Source organism: Falco peregrinus, chromosome 2 (genome assembly GCF_023634155.1).
Source record: "Falco peregrinus isolate bFalPer1 chromosome 2, bFalPer1.pri, whole genome shotgun sequence".
NCBI classification, from domain to species: domain Eukaryota; kingdom Metazoa; phylum Chordata; class Aves; order Falconiformes; family Falconidae; genus Falco; species Falco peregrinus.
Window position 1 is genome coordinate 104,946,832 of NC_073722.1, and position 17,989 is coordinate 104,964,820.

The 17,989-nt window shown below is 44.3% G+C and overlaps 1 protein-coding gene across 5 annotated transcripts in view; it reads left to right on the forward strand.

Annotated features, from left to right (window-relative positions):
- The window catches only part of COL26A1 (collagen type XXVI alpha 1 chain), a 195,283-nt gene that overhangs the window by 41,456 nt on the left and 135,838 nt on the right, over positions 1–17,989 (forward strand). For 4 of the 5 annotated variants that reach the window (XM_055796739.1, XM_027790969.2, XM_027790966.2 and 1 more), the window contains one exon: positions 10,477–10,580. In XM_055796739.1, coding sequence (XP_055652714.1) covers positions 10,508–10,580 — 73 coding nt within the window. In that variant the 5' untranslated portion in view covers positions 10,477–10,507. The remainder of the gene's footprint in view (positions 1–10,476; positions 10,581–17,989) is intronic. The other variant, XM_027790965.2, reaches the window with a different exon arrangement.

Here is a 17,989-nt window from a genome sequence, read left to right on the forward strand (position 1 = left end):
AGCCTGCTTTGCCTTTCAATCATTTACAGTCTTGGGACCCACCTACATTTGAGGAAAAAACCCAAACCTTGTGAAATAGCTATCCCCAGCGGCCACCTTTCAGTATGCAAAGTGTCTTTGTATTGTTGAGCTTTGCCTTCTCTGAAAGACATTCTCGGAGTGGAATAGTGTTACCCACCCATCTGGGAGTTAGTGCAAAATACCCATTGTGCTCTAAATTTACACCTAGCTTCTATAACAATTTCCCATGTAGACAAGCCCATAATTTGGCTCATAAGGCTTAGTCATTTTATTGGTATTGTTACCAGTTCATCCACAGGACACTAGCTGCAGGGTCCTTTCATAGTTCATAACCTAGCCAGAATGTCATTGAACTACCCACTTGAATACCCAGAGATCCACCTTCCCAATCTATTCTTGTAACTCTTCATCTGGAATTTGCATTTTTCCATGTGGCGGTTACCACAGTTGGTTCTCCAGTTTCTACTTGGCCAGTGGTCATTTCAAGTTTTTTCACTTGTAATATATCTGCTTTGGTGTCTCTTTGGTCTTGTTTTATGCAAGGTTGTGGTTGAAACACTTAATATTTTACACTGTCATGGCCAAACTTCTGTTGAAGCTTTTTAATTTCCCAGACTTTTTATGCATATAATTGTCATTAGAAACTTGCAAGCTTTCACCTTGTCTCGTAAACTTGCCAAGAATCTTGCTTATTTTTCCTTGTTAATGTAGCCATAGTTTCATAAGTACTAAACAATTGATCATGTTACTAGTAAAAATCCTTTTTGTGGGCTCCTGCAGTTACTCATACACATTGATTCTTACATTGTTAACCTAGAGGCTTTAGCAGTAATGTGTGCTGTTGTGACATTGTTATTCATGGAACGTTTTCAGTTTCAAATGTAGTTTGGCTCATTTGCCTGATGAGTCCAATTGTTTGGAGACAATGCAGAATGGCAGCACACTTCTCAATTTTTCTTTATATGTGAAAGTATCATGGAAAGAAGCTGGGGTTATTAATATTTAAGATCTCGGCTGGTGAAAGCTCAGCTGATGGAAGCTGTGTTTCTGGAAGGCTATCACCATGAAGAAACCTACCAGAAGAGACAGGAGGACACTAATGCTCTGCTCCCTCTGCAACTGGGATGAAATGCAAGCAAAGCAAATGGCACCCTTCCAAGGAAATGACTATACCGTCTGTCCTCAGATCCTGTGTTGTGTGACATTCTTGCATGAAGTAGAGAAAGACCAAGGACCTCTTTTTCCCAAGGACCTGCAGAAAGCTGCTGACAAACGCAGGAGCCCACCCAGTTATCAACAAAGGTAAAGCAGGAGTGGCACATGCTGGTTCGTGATAATTTCCTGTACTGCCACTGTACAAAAGGGAGAGCCCCAAGAACAAGTAGCAATGAAGTCGAAGCCACTGAGGTCCTGAGAGCTGAGTGGGTCGCTCAATAAGTTATCCCCATCTGAGACATCTTTTACAAGTGGTTGCTTGGTTTTCGCACTGCATCTGAATTCTAACAACAGAATGAAAAACAGCCATTGAAAATTATGGATCTTGTGACATGTAACTACGGTGAGCAACCTTTGGTAACCCTGAGTCATGTTGCATGGTTGAGATCTTATTTCCTGGGTCCACGTGGCCAGCCTATCAATGTTATATTGCCAGCATCTAGGGATGTGCGAGTAACTGACTCTCTCTTGTCTCAGAGTCCAGCTGAGTTTTTAAAATTTACTACTTTGTAAAATGACATTTTTGCCCCCTCTTTCACCAAAATGATTATTTTCTTTTTAGGAAATGTCACTCTGTCTCCTAATTCAGGTGAATCCCATCTCCCATTTTCAGATGAAAACTCCCAAGGATAGCAATGAGAAAGACAGTCCCTAAAGTCACGGGGAAGTTGAGTCCCTCTTCTATTCAGCACTTCTTTCACTAGCGCAGTTCTTTGCGAGTTATACTTGCTTTCCTTATGTTTCTGCTAACAAATTGGCTTTGAAGGAGCTTGTAAGCTTATACCAGCTACCATGTTGCACAACTTCCTTCTACAGGTCTCTGAAAATTCCTACAGAAGATGAACAGAGCAGGAAACTCAACTCAGGTGCAATACTTTTTTTTTCTCTGTGCCACCTCGCCTTCCCCAATGTAGTGGTTTGAGAGTGAATCTGTACCTATTTTTTCAAGACAAAACTGAAAAAACTCGACCCAAACCCTGACAGCTGGCTTAGCATGTTTGAAAGCTTTGGATGGCACTGCTATTTGCTTGGGAAGCTGTCCTGGTTTTTCTCAGGACTCTCTGTCTTCTTGTGATGAACACGAGTCTGTGGTGCCAGATGAAGGCAGCTGCTCTGTGGTTAGGGTAAATGTTACCTCTTGTGTTTCAAACTAATATTTCTCGAAGAAAGAATCATGGATGTGGCATGGCGGAATGTGAGCCCATGGGATTGCCGCTTTCCCGCAATGGCTCTCATTAACAGTAAAAGACACTTCTACCCATGTTTTGTCTAATCCTGTTATGGCAGAATTAAAGTCCAGAAATGCTGCAGGCCCTGATACCTTGCAAGGTCAAGGGATTCACCCCTCAGGGATATCCTAAATAAGGATGTCTTCAGTAGATACCTTTGACAGGGAAAAGCAAGTGTGAGTAGTATCAAGTCTGATAGTGTCCTGTTGTGACACTTCACAAAACACAGGAGAGGACTTGCGCTAGCTTCATGGAAGGGGAAGCAAAGAATCCCTTGTGTCACTAAATGCCTTCTCTAGGTCACCAGTCGTTAAGTGTGGTCCTGTAATACAAAGGAGCTTCTCTATTTTGTCTGTGGTCCTAAATGATTGTCTGCTTGACTGTATCTGCTCCACAGGACAAGTCCAGCAAGAAAGCTTCCCAGGGCCAATGCTTCATTCCCATCAAAGAATGTTGTTTCTTTTTCCTCCTTACCTTCTCTGTACCAGCATATCTGTCTTTTTGGGTTTTCTGGAAGTCTAGCTTCTGGTGATGTCAGGTTTATTCCAGGTCTGGTAGTGGCTATGCTCTCTGTATCCCTGTGATTGTTCAGGTGATGTAAATATATCTGCTTTCTTTTTGCAAAAAAGACAAACTTCTGGCTTTCTCCTGTTCTTCTCTAGTGAGATTTCTGGTGCCCGAGTTTGAAGAGGGGACACAGCCAGATTTGTATGGTGTTGTGCTTGACTGTAAGTAATGCAAAATGTCAGTAAGCCATTGGCATTATTTTGACTTTATAGTATTTTTCCCAGCTGCAACTTGAAACAAACTGTTTTCCTGCCCTTGTTTACAGGGAGTCAACCATATCTGGGAGAGCTTTTGTTCTGCCAGCACCCGTTATCAGGCTGCTCACTAGCAAAAGGGACGCCAGCCAAAAAAAAGGCATCTCTCAACCTCGTGGTGACAGCTGAGAGGGGCTCTCTGTTAGAGAGACTCTGCTTGTAAGCAGACATCAGTGTGGCCAGACAAGGGTTTAATCCATTTCCTGTCTCCCATTCATTCATGTTATTTTTCTTTCCCTTATTGCACAAACTGCAGCTCAGGGTCAAGCCTTTGACAGAGGAGTATCTGTGAGATCCCCAGACTAGCAGCTTCAGTTGTGTGATGTCCTTGCTGTCTGTTCACTTGCTCTTGCAAAGCTGGCAGCTGTACTTCTTTTGCAGGAGTGTCGTCATCTTGGCTGGGATGGGATGAACTGCTCAGTTCTTGCCCTCCACCCCAGACTTTATTTAGCTTGGGTGCCGAGTTGCTTTGGAGCAGTCTTGGCTAGAGGCTTTCCCTCAGCAGATCTATTCTTGAACTCTCTCCATTTGTGTAGTGAAGGCTTCAGCTTCTGCGCACCATAGGATATGCCTTTGCTTTGTCACGCTACGAAGTGAACGGGCAACTTTCCAGCGGTCTGGCTGAAGCTCCTAGTGTACATATAAAAATCGCATGCCATTTATCTGTCTGAAGGAAGGGATAAAGTCTCTGGCTTGGTGTTTCAATGGCAACCTCATCTCGGGGTCTCTGCTGCCTGCATGGTTGCACCCAGCTGCCAGTAAACCCAGGCATCTGAATAGGAACCCTTCTCCTGGGCAATCGTTTTGCTGCAGCAGCTGCAGGCTAATGCACAGTCCTGTCATGCTTGGGGCACTATGCTTCTTGAGGCTCACCGAGAAGGGTGATCTCCTAGGCCAGGCAAGGATTTGAGACCTACATTCAGTTGCTGGAGCTTTGTGACTTCCTGTGCCTTTGGTCAAGTGATGCCACCTCACCTGTAAGATGAGAAAAGTACTTCTTTTGTCTTACTGTGTTTTAGGACTCTGAGACTAGGACTACTTGTTATCCCCTCACTGGCCAAAATCAGCCTTATTTTGATTAGAGTAGTTGTGTATGACTGTAGTGCTCAGTAAAACAGTATTTCAGGACGTAAATGAATGTTACAGCCTTCAGAAAACAAACATTTTCTGTTTCAGACTTCTGTTGCTATGAAAATCCCTGTCATCTCTGGAAGCATGCTGGTTCAGATTGCGGCAGGATATTCTGATTTCTCTTCTACTTGTTTCATCCTAGAAAAGTTAATGTTCCCAGCAAGGATGTGTGAGGGTTTTTTTTATCCTGTGAATTTTTGCTGTACTTAGTGAAACAGCTCTGTGACCACCCTAGCATTTGAGCATCCTGCCTCTGCTGCACTTCCTGGCTTCAGAGAATCTGAAGATTCCCCTGGAAACCCATAGCTGGTTTGTGCAGGTCTGGGCTTACCTGGGCTCTGTACTTCAGCAAGAGCTATTGAAACCCCAAACTTGAAGTTACTAATCTGTCAGCTTCAAACATTATTCAAAGGTGGGAGAGATGGAAGGGGAGAGCATTTTTGCGACACAGCGAATCTGGGCTGTCGTGCCCCTTCCAACTGCAAGTCATTGCATGGGGTTTGTTTTCCTTTCAGCATTCCGGCTGGTTTGGCTTATCACAAATACTGTGTGCTTTCGATGACATTTTTAATGTAAGCAGACTACACATCTTGCATGGATCATTTTTGCCATTTGGTGATTTTGAATGTTGGGTTTTCTTTTTTATTGTTTTCATTTAAACTGAACACATTTCTTCTCCCGGAGGGATTTTACAAGCTAGTTTGCAGAGTAACAAAGAAGGAATTTTGCAGGCTCATCCATTTTGGTCTTCTCTGCTTTTGAAGGCTATTGCTACAGGGTCAGTAGGAGAAGTTTGGGATCTGTCACCCAAGAGGTTGGCCTGTAGCTGATTTTACTCCTCAGTTTCAGAAGTAGTAACACCACAGGGAAATCCTTCTCTCTCTCTTTCTTTCCAGTCAATTGAATAATAAATCCCAGAGCTTATTCCAGTGCATTAGGATTGCTATTTGAAGTCCAGTTACACACAAACTCTCTTATGTGCTTAACTCCCTTATTTCTCTCCAAGATACACAGTCATGTGCTTGCAAAAAGATGCCTGCTCTCCCGTACACACACAGAGTATAAATAGAGGATGAAGAGTGCTCCTGCGAACAGGATAGATAGAGGCTCCGGGTGCATAAGAGATTCGAGCTGTAGCACAGAAGTGTGTTCTGAGGTTTGAGAACAGGTGTAGATGGCTGTGTGCTGCTAGCTGGGCACAGGTGGAGGGCCATCTGATTTTTAGAGTGTGCACAGGCTCATGTGTCCTCAGGCTGCTAATTGAAGGCTTTTTGATCTTGTCCAGACATGCTGTCTGGCCGCTCTGCCTCCTTGCTGGTAGGGAAGCGCAGTGCTGCTCCTGCAATAGCACTGAGATCTAACTGTTACAAAGACAGGAGCTGATGATTACTCTGGTGGCGTAGAAACATGTGTCTGTGTCCTTTGTCTGTCTGTTGGGACTGAGAGCCTAGTGCATTGCTCTGTACAACTTGGGGTGGGAGGTGTCCAAGTTTCTGTTTTCTGGGTTTTAGACTTTTGGTAAGTTGTGCAAAGCAGACATGCTCAGAGTTGGGAGTCCTCTTCCTCCCCTTTGGCAAAGGCAGGAGATACATACAGTGGCCTCCAACACTCCTGCAGCTGCAGGTTTTGTTTTTTTGTCCAGTGTCTGCAGGAGCATATTTGAAACTCCTCTGGCTACATTCTTCCCTGGGGAACTACTGCTTTTGTGCTAGGGAAGTTGGAGGAGGTGAGGCTGCAGGGGGAAAAAAAAAAAAGGGGGGGGAGGGGGGGGAAGACCATAGGTTTGATTCAGAGTGATGCTCTCAGCCAGGCTTGCGAGTATAAACATGATGGTAAAGCTATGCCTTGTCCCCACATCAGCTGTTGCACTGGTTTGAGGTGAAGTTCTCTGTGGAATACTGACAAGATAAGGTACCTGGTATAACCAGTGCCTGGTAAGCTTTGAGAGGATAGTTACAATGGTCTGTCTGGAGTGGGGATGGTGGCTGTTGGGAACCAAGTATGTTCTTGATAGCTTTTCTGAGAAACAGACTCTCTGGGTACAGCCATAGGATATTCTTTTCTATCTTAATACTTGTCCAGCTCTTTCCAACCTCCTTTCTTTCCAAGGCAACCAAGTGCTTCAAGATTAGGTTGCTTAACCTGATGTATTAGGAATCTGTTTTCAGAACATTCTAAGCTTCTATGGGGAAGCTTAGAATGTCTGTAAATCAGAGCATGGGTACCAAAAGTTAGAGGAACTACCATAAACTTTTTGGTATTATTTTAATGCAATGGTAGCACTTGTTATAACAAAAATGGATTATCCCTGTTGAAAAGACAATACGCTGCTTATATGTACAGGGCTGGACTCACTGGTTGACAGATGGCTTCATTGCCATGAGAGCAGTAGGTAAAAGAAAGCTTGGATTCCTTGGTTTCTGGATTCTGTGCCAGTCAAAAATACAGTTTCATTCCTCTTCTTATCCTGAAACCCAGCAGTAAGTGGTGTTGAAACTTTCAATCTGGAACTTGAATAAAAATGAACAGAAGCCTCCAAAGGTCACTGAGGTCTCCTCGGGCACAAACTGCAACGGCCGAGTGAATCACACTAACAAAACAGTCTCTTGTGATGTGGAAATGAATTTCACGCCTTCCCTCTCAATGTGGGCTTCGTGTACAAATAGCTTTGTTTCTAAGTGTCAAAGGGCAGGGCCATGAAGGGGGAAGGTACTTCCTGTGTGTGACAGGCTGTCTTGCTTGGGTCATGGCAGAGATCACGCCTTTCTCTTTGACCTGATTTTTGAGGCTGTGATCCAAGAATGTGACACTCTTTCCCTTTCTTGTGTCATGACTGGCTTTTGTGTTCAGTGACACTTCCTTGGGAGCGAGGAGAATACATCCTTGTGTGCTGAGGCGTGAGACTCGGTGGCTGCCATCTGCTCAGTGTGTCCTGACCTCTCCAGCATTTCCAGCTTCATACCCCTAAATCAGTTAATCAGTCACCTCGTGCTCCCTCCCCACTTCCTGGGCAGCCACTTAGACACGAGCAAGAGACTCTCCTTTTCCCAAATGGTGATTGGATGCGGATCAGCTTGGCTGACACTGTTCAGGCAGTCTCCAAGGGCAGCTGTGTGTTTGATCTGATCTAGTAACAGCAGTGGCTGCTAGCTGAGTTTTCTGGGTTCTTCCCTCAGCATTGCCTCACTCCCTGGGATCTTGCTGTGAGCTTCAGCAAGCATGATGCCCATCTCTTGCAGTAGAGTGGCAGGTCTGGTAGTGCTTGGAAGCCTTTTGCTGAAGGGGACTGTGTATGCTGAGCACATCCTTTGGCTGCCTGGGAAGTGAAGAGGTGCAGGCGGTGGCTCACCCTAACCTCTTACTGTGATTTTGCAGGTTTTAATGCCAGTCTTTGTGGCTTGGGTGACATCCAAGGGAAAGGCTTCCCTAGACTACTACCAATCCTTTTTTCTACCTGTTGTGTTTTCCACATAGTTTCATTCCACGGCTTCTGATCTTTAGCAGGTATCTTCTCTTTATCTCCTTTTCCCCATGTTTTTTCCTTTCCCTCACTTGCAACGCTTCAAGTATCAGAGGGTGGTGATGCTTTTCTAAAGGAGTTGTCTTTGCTCCCCTTCTGGGCTAGCAGTCAGAAGTCTGCAGGATGTGATGTGATGATACATGTAACAACAGACCTTGGTGCTGTGTTACATGACTAAGGAAAAATGATGCTAGAAGAACAGACCAACTTTAGAGCAAGCTGGAGCTAGCAAGCTGGGACCACTTTGCATGCCTGACTGCACGATGCTGAACAGAGCTGTGAATGTCAGGACTCTTCCAGGAAATTCAGGGTGGGTGGTAGGCTGTGACAGCTGAGCTCCACGTTTGTCATGCCCCGAGAAGTCCTTGCTCGTTTGAGGATTAAACTATAGCTACTTCCCCGACACAGAACTGCTGCCAAGATTCCAGTCTGGCTCAAGCCACTCTCCACACTTCATAATGAAGTTTGAAAGAGCTTTAACATCTTGGTGTTGGCAGAAACATAGTTTTAAAATCACCGTGTGGTTGGAGACTAGCTGGCTCCGGACACTGGTAACAGGGCTGGAGACTTTCATCTCAAGGTCAAATCCAGCTGTGGTGTTAGCGACAAAGTCATGAACTTCTGACTGATGGTTCGAGTCTTACATGTGGAAAGATGTCTAGAGTCCAACGCCAGGACTGGGAGTCAGGAGACTTGGGTTCAGTTCCTGAGCTTTGCCAGAGCTCTTCTGGGAGACCCTCAGCAATACACTTAAAAGTCTTCATGCCTTGGGGGTCTCTGTGAAAAAGCACTGATGAAGGTCTACCTACATCGATGTGGTGCCAAGTCCTCAAACTCACTCATGACTGCAGACTCCTGAATACCATTGGATGCAGAAGTGCAAAGAACTAGGTGGGACAAGCTGGCTCTCTCCAGCCTGTATTAGACAAGTGCCTGGATCACAGTTGTCGGTATTAGCGGTAACTGGCGTGCTTTTTGGCAACTTGGAGGGTGAGGACGTAATGTTCTCGGGAGACAGCATTGCTCTCCCATCGCTGGGCTTTGCTGTTCCAAGTGGAGGCAGCCCCGTGCTCAAGGCGAAGCTTGAGCTTGTGCGGTCCTCCTGTCTGGTGGCTATAGAAGTTGGTTTCTGTGTTTGGCAGCTGGCATAAATAATCAGCAACAGCTTGCTGAGAAATTAGTTTCCCCGAGACTCTGTTAACCATGACCGAGCTGCTGCCTTCTTTCCAAGGCATACACGGGCAGAGTGTCCTGGCAAGCCGTTGTCACTGCTCTTCAGAGTAACTGCACCAGTGTCACCGCAGTGCCATCCTGGACGTACACCTGTGCCGGCTACCCCTTGGCAGAGGTTTGGGTGAGATTCATGCAGTTTGTAGCTCCATGTTGGCCCTGTGCCCAGCTGAGGCTGGGGCAGCGCTCCGTCTCCTGGCAGCTCCCAGCACTGCGGCAGGAGACTCTTCCCCCAGGAGACCCGGGTGCTCGGGACCAGTGTTTGCCGAGCCTTGAGAGAGAAGCTTCGAGCTGTAGCCTGCAACACTGTAATCCCAAAGCTTCAGCCTCTCCCTGTGCTTGCCAAATTCCTTTGGCTGTCAAATAAGGGTAGGAATTTTGAGGGGAGCTTGTAGAGTATGACTTCTGTGTTTGCTTTTAGCTTCGCGAATAGCAGCAGAGACTTGTCTGGCTGTATACTGAGAAAACTCTGGTTTGCCAGCTTTGAAGGGCTGCTGTTTTAAAAGAAAAGCATTGATGCAACTGTCCATTTTGTGTTGACTTCAGAGTCACTGTTGCCTTGCATAGGTCTGCTTGTGTCTGCAGGTGGATCTCTAGTTTCCAGCGGGGCATAGCAGTACTTGTGCTTTAATTGGGACCCTGGGAGTGCTGTGTGCTGTACACGGAGTTAACGAATGTGCCTTGCACCGAGCCTTGGCTGTGATGAGGAAGAATGTAACCCTGTTTCACGTAGGGAAAACTGAGGCACAGGTCAGCAAGCTGGAAAACAGGCTTCTTGCAGATCACTGATGTAGTCTTGTGTCATGATAATCTTTGTCACGATGATGTGCTTATATACCGCAGATCTGAGTGGTGAGGGTGGAAGAAGGAAAGACACCAGAGATTTATGCAATTTTTGAGAGTGCAGTGTTTTGGAAGCACTGTTAGTACGGAGTGAGGAAAGGTTAATGCCAGCCTTTGTTCAATGTCAGAGAAATCCACATGGAGGTAGAGTGAGGGAAACAAGAGTCATCATCCCTGCTACTTGCAGTGACTTTGTAGTTATGCGACCTCCACAAAGCATGCTGGTGTTACTTGTGGGAGAGATGTGGAGAAGAGCCAGAAGAGTATGAAGGTTTAAGGAGAAAAATAAGGCTTGTTGAATCAGATCCACACTGTGGTGTAAACCCTTGCTTTTATTTTGCGTGTCTCCTTTTTCTGTGGCTGGGTGCTCTGGGAATACATCTGGGCAGAAAGATGTACTCTGAATTAGTTAACACACCACCCCTGAGTAGTTAAGTGTGTTCTGCTGACTTCTTATTTGTGTTAGTTACAGGACTCTCATCAGGCCCACGTACAAAATGTCCTACCGAACTGTGACCACGCTGGAGTGGAGGTGCTGTCCTGGCTTCACGGGGAGCAACTGTGAAGAGGGTAAGTTATCCAGCAACACATCTGTCCTTCCAGAGCAGCAAAGGGATGTGCAGATGGACTGGCTGGGTTGAGCTGCATTTTTTTCCTTAATTTGCTCTCAAATACAGGAGCAAATCACCAATTCTCTTCACTCCCCATTATTATCTGAATGCTCACACACACGCTCTGAAAGGTGGTTTTGGAAAATAAACCATACTGAATGCTTGCAAAGATTGCAGGGAGGGGGAAAGAAAGTGAGAAATAGGTACTCGGGGATGACCTGTTCATAGATATGCTCATGCTTGGCGTCCCAATTGCACAGTCCTTCAGAAAATGTGCTTTCTCCACGTCAGTGTGTTATCTTCTCAACCTTCCACTGTCATCACCATTGATTGCTGTAGCTGATGATGAAAGCTGGTCCCTGGATGGCTGCTTCTAAGAGCTCTGCCTGTAAGGTCTGGACACAAATAATAAGTGTTCCCAGAGACCCTTGAATTAAATCGGGGATCTTTGGTTCCCCTTCCTACCTGTCCCCCAGTGCAATAGTAAAGTTCCACAGTGCACGTGGAAACACAGTTCTGGGTTTGGTATCTGGGCTTTCACACAGAGGAAAACAGGGCTCTTTCCAGAGCTGGAAGAAAAGAAAGTAGTTTCCCTTTCTTATAACGATGGACAAAAAGGCAGGTTTTGCACTTTCCTTCCTAATATTTTCTGCTTTAACTGTTGCTTCTGGGGCTTTGAAACAAGTCCTGCTTCTCCATCGCGTTTCAAGTTTAGGCACTGAGGCATCTGTTGAATCTGCATCATGAGTGTTCATGGCTTATTATGAATGGGAGAGAAACTAAGACTTGAGTTTTCTGTTCATTCGCATCTGGTCAATGCTGCTGGCTGGTCATTGGGGGTGTCCAACGTCTCAAACTCCTGTTTTGTAGCTGCACCTTGCTTAATTTGTGCTGTGGTGTCTTGGTGCTCATTGCATAACGCAGGTGAACCTCTTGACTAACAAAACAACTTCCTAGTTACAAAGAATGATGGTTGCAAACAGCAGCTTCAGGCTGCTGAGGAAACAATAGCTTCCCAGAAGTTCAAGAAAAGTCTTAAAAAGTGGCAAAGCTACCCTAAATTGCAGTCTGCAGAAGAGAACTTTGCATTTTAGCATGCTGCTAAAAGAAGTGAGCCTTGGGAAGAGAAGCTGCTGTGTGCAGCTTGGGTTTTTACCTGTTGCTGCAGGGAAGAGGGATGCTGAGGATTGTGGCAGAAGTTATTTCCAAATTAGCTGCAGCTCAGGCTGGCTGAGGACCCGAGAAGCCCGTGTGCGCAGCTCATTCGTGCCTCTAGGTTTGGACAGGTGTGAGTAATTACAGCTTAGTGGTGCTGCTGGTGTAAAGGAGAGAATCCAGCTCCCTCCCGCAGTGCCAGATCTGTCTCAGCAGAGTTCAGTGGAAATAAAAAGCCAACATAAGCTTGTTTGAGAAAGTCAGCAGCGATCTCACAGGAGCAGGTCTGTAGAATGAGGTGACAATTTTATGCAGTCAGTTTTCAAGGTGGAACTGTTCTTTTGGGCTTGGATACAGTCTGCAGAGTGTGAGCAGAAAGCCAGTAGCAAGCTCTCACTTTCATGTGTGAGATTCTTTTTACCTTCCCCCCACCCCCCCCCCTCCTTAGAACACCTGGTGCTACCAACAGTTCCGTATTCTTGAAAGGAAAAAAATATATATAACCCCCCGCCTCCCCTTCCTAGTACAGCAGGGTTGTGCCACTCTAATCTCTAGCAATATTGACACTGCTAACTAGTGTGCATAGCTGCTCAAGCTGTCCAGATGTATCAATTTTAAAACTGAAGCATTTATTTGCTCCTTATGTTAATTCTTAATGTTAGTGTTGCATGGTATTGCAAGTAAAAGAGGCCGAGAAGAGGTTTTAGGGCTCTTTGGCAACCTGGTAGAAAACTTTTTGTACTCTTCCCTTTCTGCACTCTCTCCTGCTACAACTCTGATTCCACTGTGAGGGTAAGATGCTTACATCTGTGTGGGTCCTTCCTGGAAACAGCAGACAAAAGAAAACAGAAAACTAAACTGAAACAAAACAAAACCAGTGCAGTTATGAAGCCACAGCAAATTAGCAGGGTAGAATCTCAAAATGCTTTCTTTTTTTTGGTGTTAGTTAGATTTCTCCTCAATATTTCATTTCACTTGTATGTGTAGCTGGTGCTTTTGAAGCTGATGCGAGGCAGGTATGACTGAAGGCAGACTAGACCTGCACTGTTTTTAACTTTCCTTCTCGCTGTGTTGCAGGTGTTCTAATTCATTGACAGTCACTATTGTTCTCCATGTGTCAGCAGAATGGCAATTACAAGGGCTTTGAGCTTCCACTTCAAGATGTCTCCTGTTTCCAGAGGCTGAAGTAAAAAGTTTTCTTTCCCAATGGGCCCTGGAATAGTAAGATTGCATTTTCATGAGTAGGACAGACTAAGCCAGGAGATAATGGATTGATGAAGCACACAGAGCAGTTTTGGGAGTTGTGTGTACATGGGTATGGCTGTGGGGTCCCTTCTTCAGTCTTGATAGCGTTTTTAGCGTCTTGAGGCTTGAGAGATCCTATTTGTTGATTCCTTCTTTATCCCTGTTGAGCAAGGTTGATACTTGCTCATTTTTTTGTGCTGTTCTGGAACGGTGTCTTTGGGGAGCCACTGTAACCTATCTGAAGGATGGATTGTTTTTACAAGTTGTCCTTATGGAAGGCTTTCCTTGCCCTTTTAAAATTTATTTCTTTTAGCATTTTATGAGGGAAGATAGGATGGTGGGAGGGTGAACCAAGGAAACCAAGTCAAAGAACTTGAAATCAGTCAAAGGCTGCAGTGCAGCTGTTTCCGACATGCATACTTGCTTGTTATCTCCCAAATGACAGGTCAGCTTCTCTTTTACAAAGGAAACAGCCCAGTGTGGGTGTCTAGCCCCAAAGTATGACAGTCTTACGATGAGAATGGCTTGCTGTAACACACCTTCAGTTACTCATCCACAGTAACATACCACACTGATAAAGCAAGCTGTTAAATGCAATTTGATTATTACAGAGTGTCTTGACCCTTAGCTAATAAGTTTAGCTGGAGTAAGTAACCACTTAACTGTCACCAGCTGGCAGGCACCTACATTAATGCTGAAGGCTGCACATTGTTTAGATTTAAATTATCGTGGGAATTTAACTCTTGCCTTGTAGCTGATAAAGAGCAGCACGGTCTGGAGGAAGCCCAGCTCTAGAAATGGGTGGAGATTTTGCTGCTCAGTGGGGTATTAATTTACTAAGGCAGGGATGGCTGATTCCAATTGTTTCCTTTTTTTAAGTGAACACTGCTTGGGGCTCATCCCCCTTGCCTTTGTGGCTTTGCCCTCACCCAAAGGTATGTCAGCATTTGAAAGGTCTCTAATTCCTTTATTGTTTTAGTAGAACTGTGACCAGCTAGTTGAGTGGATAGTTAAAAATCACCAGTTGTATCAGGGCTTCCTAGAGGGTTTCTTGCAACTTTCTCAGATGGAGAAAGAGACTTGATGCAAACAAGTCTGGTGAATTTAGCTGTCAGTAGATGCTAATTTTTATTTTCCAGTTTCAGGGTTTTTTGTTTTGTTTAAAGTGGAGCCCAAGCCTAGGACAGGAAATTAATCCACTGAGCCACCCAGTCTGCTTACTGCTGATATAAAGAACATATGGGTGAGGGCAGTGCAGAGGTGAAGTGGTTTAGCTATTGCAATCATGCATCAAGCTGATTGATTTGAATCCAAGATGATGCTGACATTTCAACTCAGCCTTTTTTCTATATGGCTGAAAGTTCAAAGGCAAGTGCTATCTCTCGGGAGAAGAAAACTGTCCCTAGCAAGCTCAGGCACTCAGCACTGCCCTGGAGCTCTCCAGTTAGGCATGGTCTTATTTCACTTTACAAATCTAAAATAGATTTCTTTCTTATTTATGTTGCTTGAATTTGGGACGGTAGCCAGTGTCCTGTTTATCCCAGAAGCAGATTGATGGTAGACAGCTTAGCTGTTTGGGCAAGAAGCAGCTCTAAGGGTAACCCTGGCACCTCTAAAGTGATGCCATTGGGATTCCAAGCTTACTGTTTGGGTTTTTTTCTTTCTGTAAGAATGCAAGTAGTGTAGGAAATTTGAGTAGCCTTGTTAAAGTAATGGTTTGAGAACTTCCTTTTTTTTTTTTTTCCCAACACCCCCCACCCCCCCATTTCAGTTCTTGGAATATTTTTATCTACTTTTAATAACTATTGTTTGCATCTTGTCATCCTGCTATTTTTCAAACCTCTTAGATTCCCATGTGTTTACAATTTTGAAAGCAGCATAAGAAAATTAGGACTTTTGTCTCTGTATGGTAGAGTGTAAAAACCCTCTCCTTTTTTACTGCTGGTTCACAGTTTCTTGGTCTCTGGAGGAGAGATGCAGAACAACACTGCCAGGAAAATGTTAAACTAGCAAATGCAATTAGGATAGAAAATTTGATGAGGCCATGAGAATGAACATCAAAACTAGAGACCTGAAAGTCTGAAAGCCCATTAAAGTGCTCTAAAAAGAAGGGTATTCAAACTGGTGTTAATGGGACCTTACTTCTCCAGGTCTTGGTTTGCTCCCCTGTGAACTGTTAAACATAGAACTGTCAATCTATGTGAAAATACAGCATGAAGGTTATGGAGTACTGTTTCCCATAATATCACAGTAGCTTTTCACTGCTACTGAGCATCCCTCATCATACCCTTAGAAACTGAGAAAATATAAGAGAAGACAGTGGGAGTCGGGGCATTGCAGTCTGTTCCTACTGCTGCTAAATCCTAGGACAGTGATGTTTTCCCACTCCAGCAGAGTCCAACTCCTGCCATAACCAAAACAAAAGCTTCTGTCCCAACAGTGAAATGCTCCCAGGGAAAGCTGTCTTGGTGCTCCTGGATAGCAGGGCAGTTCCATGCTGCAAATGTCTGGCAGGCTGAGGCACCTTCCTTTCAAGTCTGGATCTAGCACAGATCCTTGCACCTGTGTAGTTCTGTACTAGACTCTGGCTCAAGAATTCCTTTAGTGAAATATGACTTTGCTTTTAAATTTTGAGATCTTTGTTTTAAAGTCCAACATTTGGTTCCACACAGCAAATTTGCTTCTAAAAATATCTTCTCATTCCAAAATTTAATGTTGCTTAAATACAATAAGTGAAGTATGTGAATACATGTTATAGACTAAGTGCAACCTGAGTTTTGTAATAATTGTCTAGTTAGTAAAGCAATTAGTAAGTATGTAGTAAAATGTACTAACTAACTCTGCAAACCTACCTTCGAAAATATTTCATAAAAAAACATTAAAACAAGTTGATCACCTTTGATGGAATTGCTGATGTATGACAGCAGCTTTCTGAGTAATGATGTTTGTGTACACAAGTGTTGGATAGTAGCTTCCCTTATGTTTTCTTCTGTATCATACACCTCCTGCTCCTCCATATGTTATACCTCCTCCTGCTTGTGTTTCTGATGGCCTCTTTGGGAAACTTCAGGTGGACCTTCTGTCCTGTATTAAACTACTCTACAATGTGTCACCCAATTCCTATCCACTCCCATCAGCATGCTGACCATGCAGCAACCTTTGGCTTCAGGCATAACATGTGTCACCCTTGATCAAATTTTCTGAGGAGTTCCTGGAGTGTGTGGTCACTGTTGGAAGAATACACAGCCTGCTGAGAGCGCTTTCTGGCATCAGTGCTGTGTGACTACTCGAACAATTTCTAAATGTTCATCTTCTCTTGATACACAGTCAAAAAAAAAAAAAAAATCCCTGTCGGATTTCCAAAGATTCTGACACTGCATTCCAGCATCTGAGTGGTTTCATTTTTTTTGGACATTTTTAATCTGAACAGGGAGAATTTTATTCAGCACCTAACGTCAAAATATTTGGAGTGCTAAATATCTGCAGATGTTATCTTAACATAATTAGAAAAGCTGTATGCTGTACTGTTACATTCTTCCAATTGTTTTAGCTCCCATCAAATTACTGTGGTATGTAAAGAATCTTTTGTATTTTGAGAAGGTATTTGTTTGCTTTCCCAAATATATTGGATGCTACTGTTTGTCTTAGCTTTGTAATTCTTAATTCACAAGTGACAGACCCACCTATTTATAGTTAATGTCTTTCCTATTAATTTGCCTTATTTCTAATAGCAGTGGACATAACCTTAACTTGGGCAGGGCTAACACGGGATCAGGCTGCAAGACTCTGTGTATCTGGTCTGCTGGGGTCATTCTCACCATGCTGGCAGGGTTCTGCCAACTGTTGTCAAAATAGACATGCATGTGGGGCTGCTTTAACAACTTCTGCCTGTCCATAGGTCCTGATAGAACTATAAGATGGGCGTGTTTTCTGGGAGGTGGTGGGATGCAGCAGGAGAAAGAGCTGAGGAGGACATCCTGGGTAGTTGACTTGAGCTTCTGAGCTCCTACTACTATAGTAAAGCAGGTTCTGCCATTATACAGAACAGATGCCAGTAGCGAGGGACCGCTCTTTCATGTCTCTGCCACTGTTGCTGCTTCCTAAAGAAGTTTCATCTTCTGTGCAACAGTCTTTAGTGTATAAAAACAGTACAGTAGCAATTGTGATCCTAGAATTGCTGGAAAGACCAAAAATGGTGAATTATTAGAATAGATGGTCTACAGAATTGAGTAGGGTCTTAATTTCTGCCCATTAGAGATGGGTTGGGTTGGTTCTGCCTTGAGGCTGGGAGGCTCTTGAGGTCTTTTTATCTGCTTCGGTGACAAAGCAGGGAAGTGCTGATGAGCTGGGCTATATTAGAGGCAATTGTTGTCAAAAATGTTGTCAAAAATATTTTCAATTGGTGACTGAAGCTGATGTAGGCAATGCTGGTTTCAATGCATCCTGCTTTGATTGCTTACGATCCTGTAAAGAACATAAAGGGTTCTACACTCTACAAAGCAGATAAACAACTAGGAAAAGGTCCACAGAAAGAAAATGCTTTCATTGAGGAGTTAATGTGCTGGTCACAGGGGTAGGTGAGTGACATTTTCAGGTTGTTGCTTGTAAGGTCAGCTGAGGGGACACAGTGCTCTCGGAACTCTGCTGTGAGCCTGTAAGGAGAGCTCGAGGCAGGGGGGTGGAAAAAGTAGACCTTTGACTTCAGTAGCTAGTTACTGAATGGCAAACAATGCCAATTCTTACTCGCCTCTGGCACTAATGTGTGTTTTAGCAGGTTAGGACTTTCTGATGGGATCAGTTTGATTAGCCGGGAGAATGGAAGAGTGGAAATGTTGGGCACTGCATATCTCTTTCTCTTGACTCAAACAAAGATTTGAGGGTGGTGGACCTGAAAGCCTTTAAGTATTTTCTATTAGATTTCTTTAAGCACTCTTAGGCACCTCTTGGGTGGTTGATTAGTTAGATATT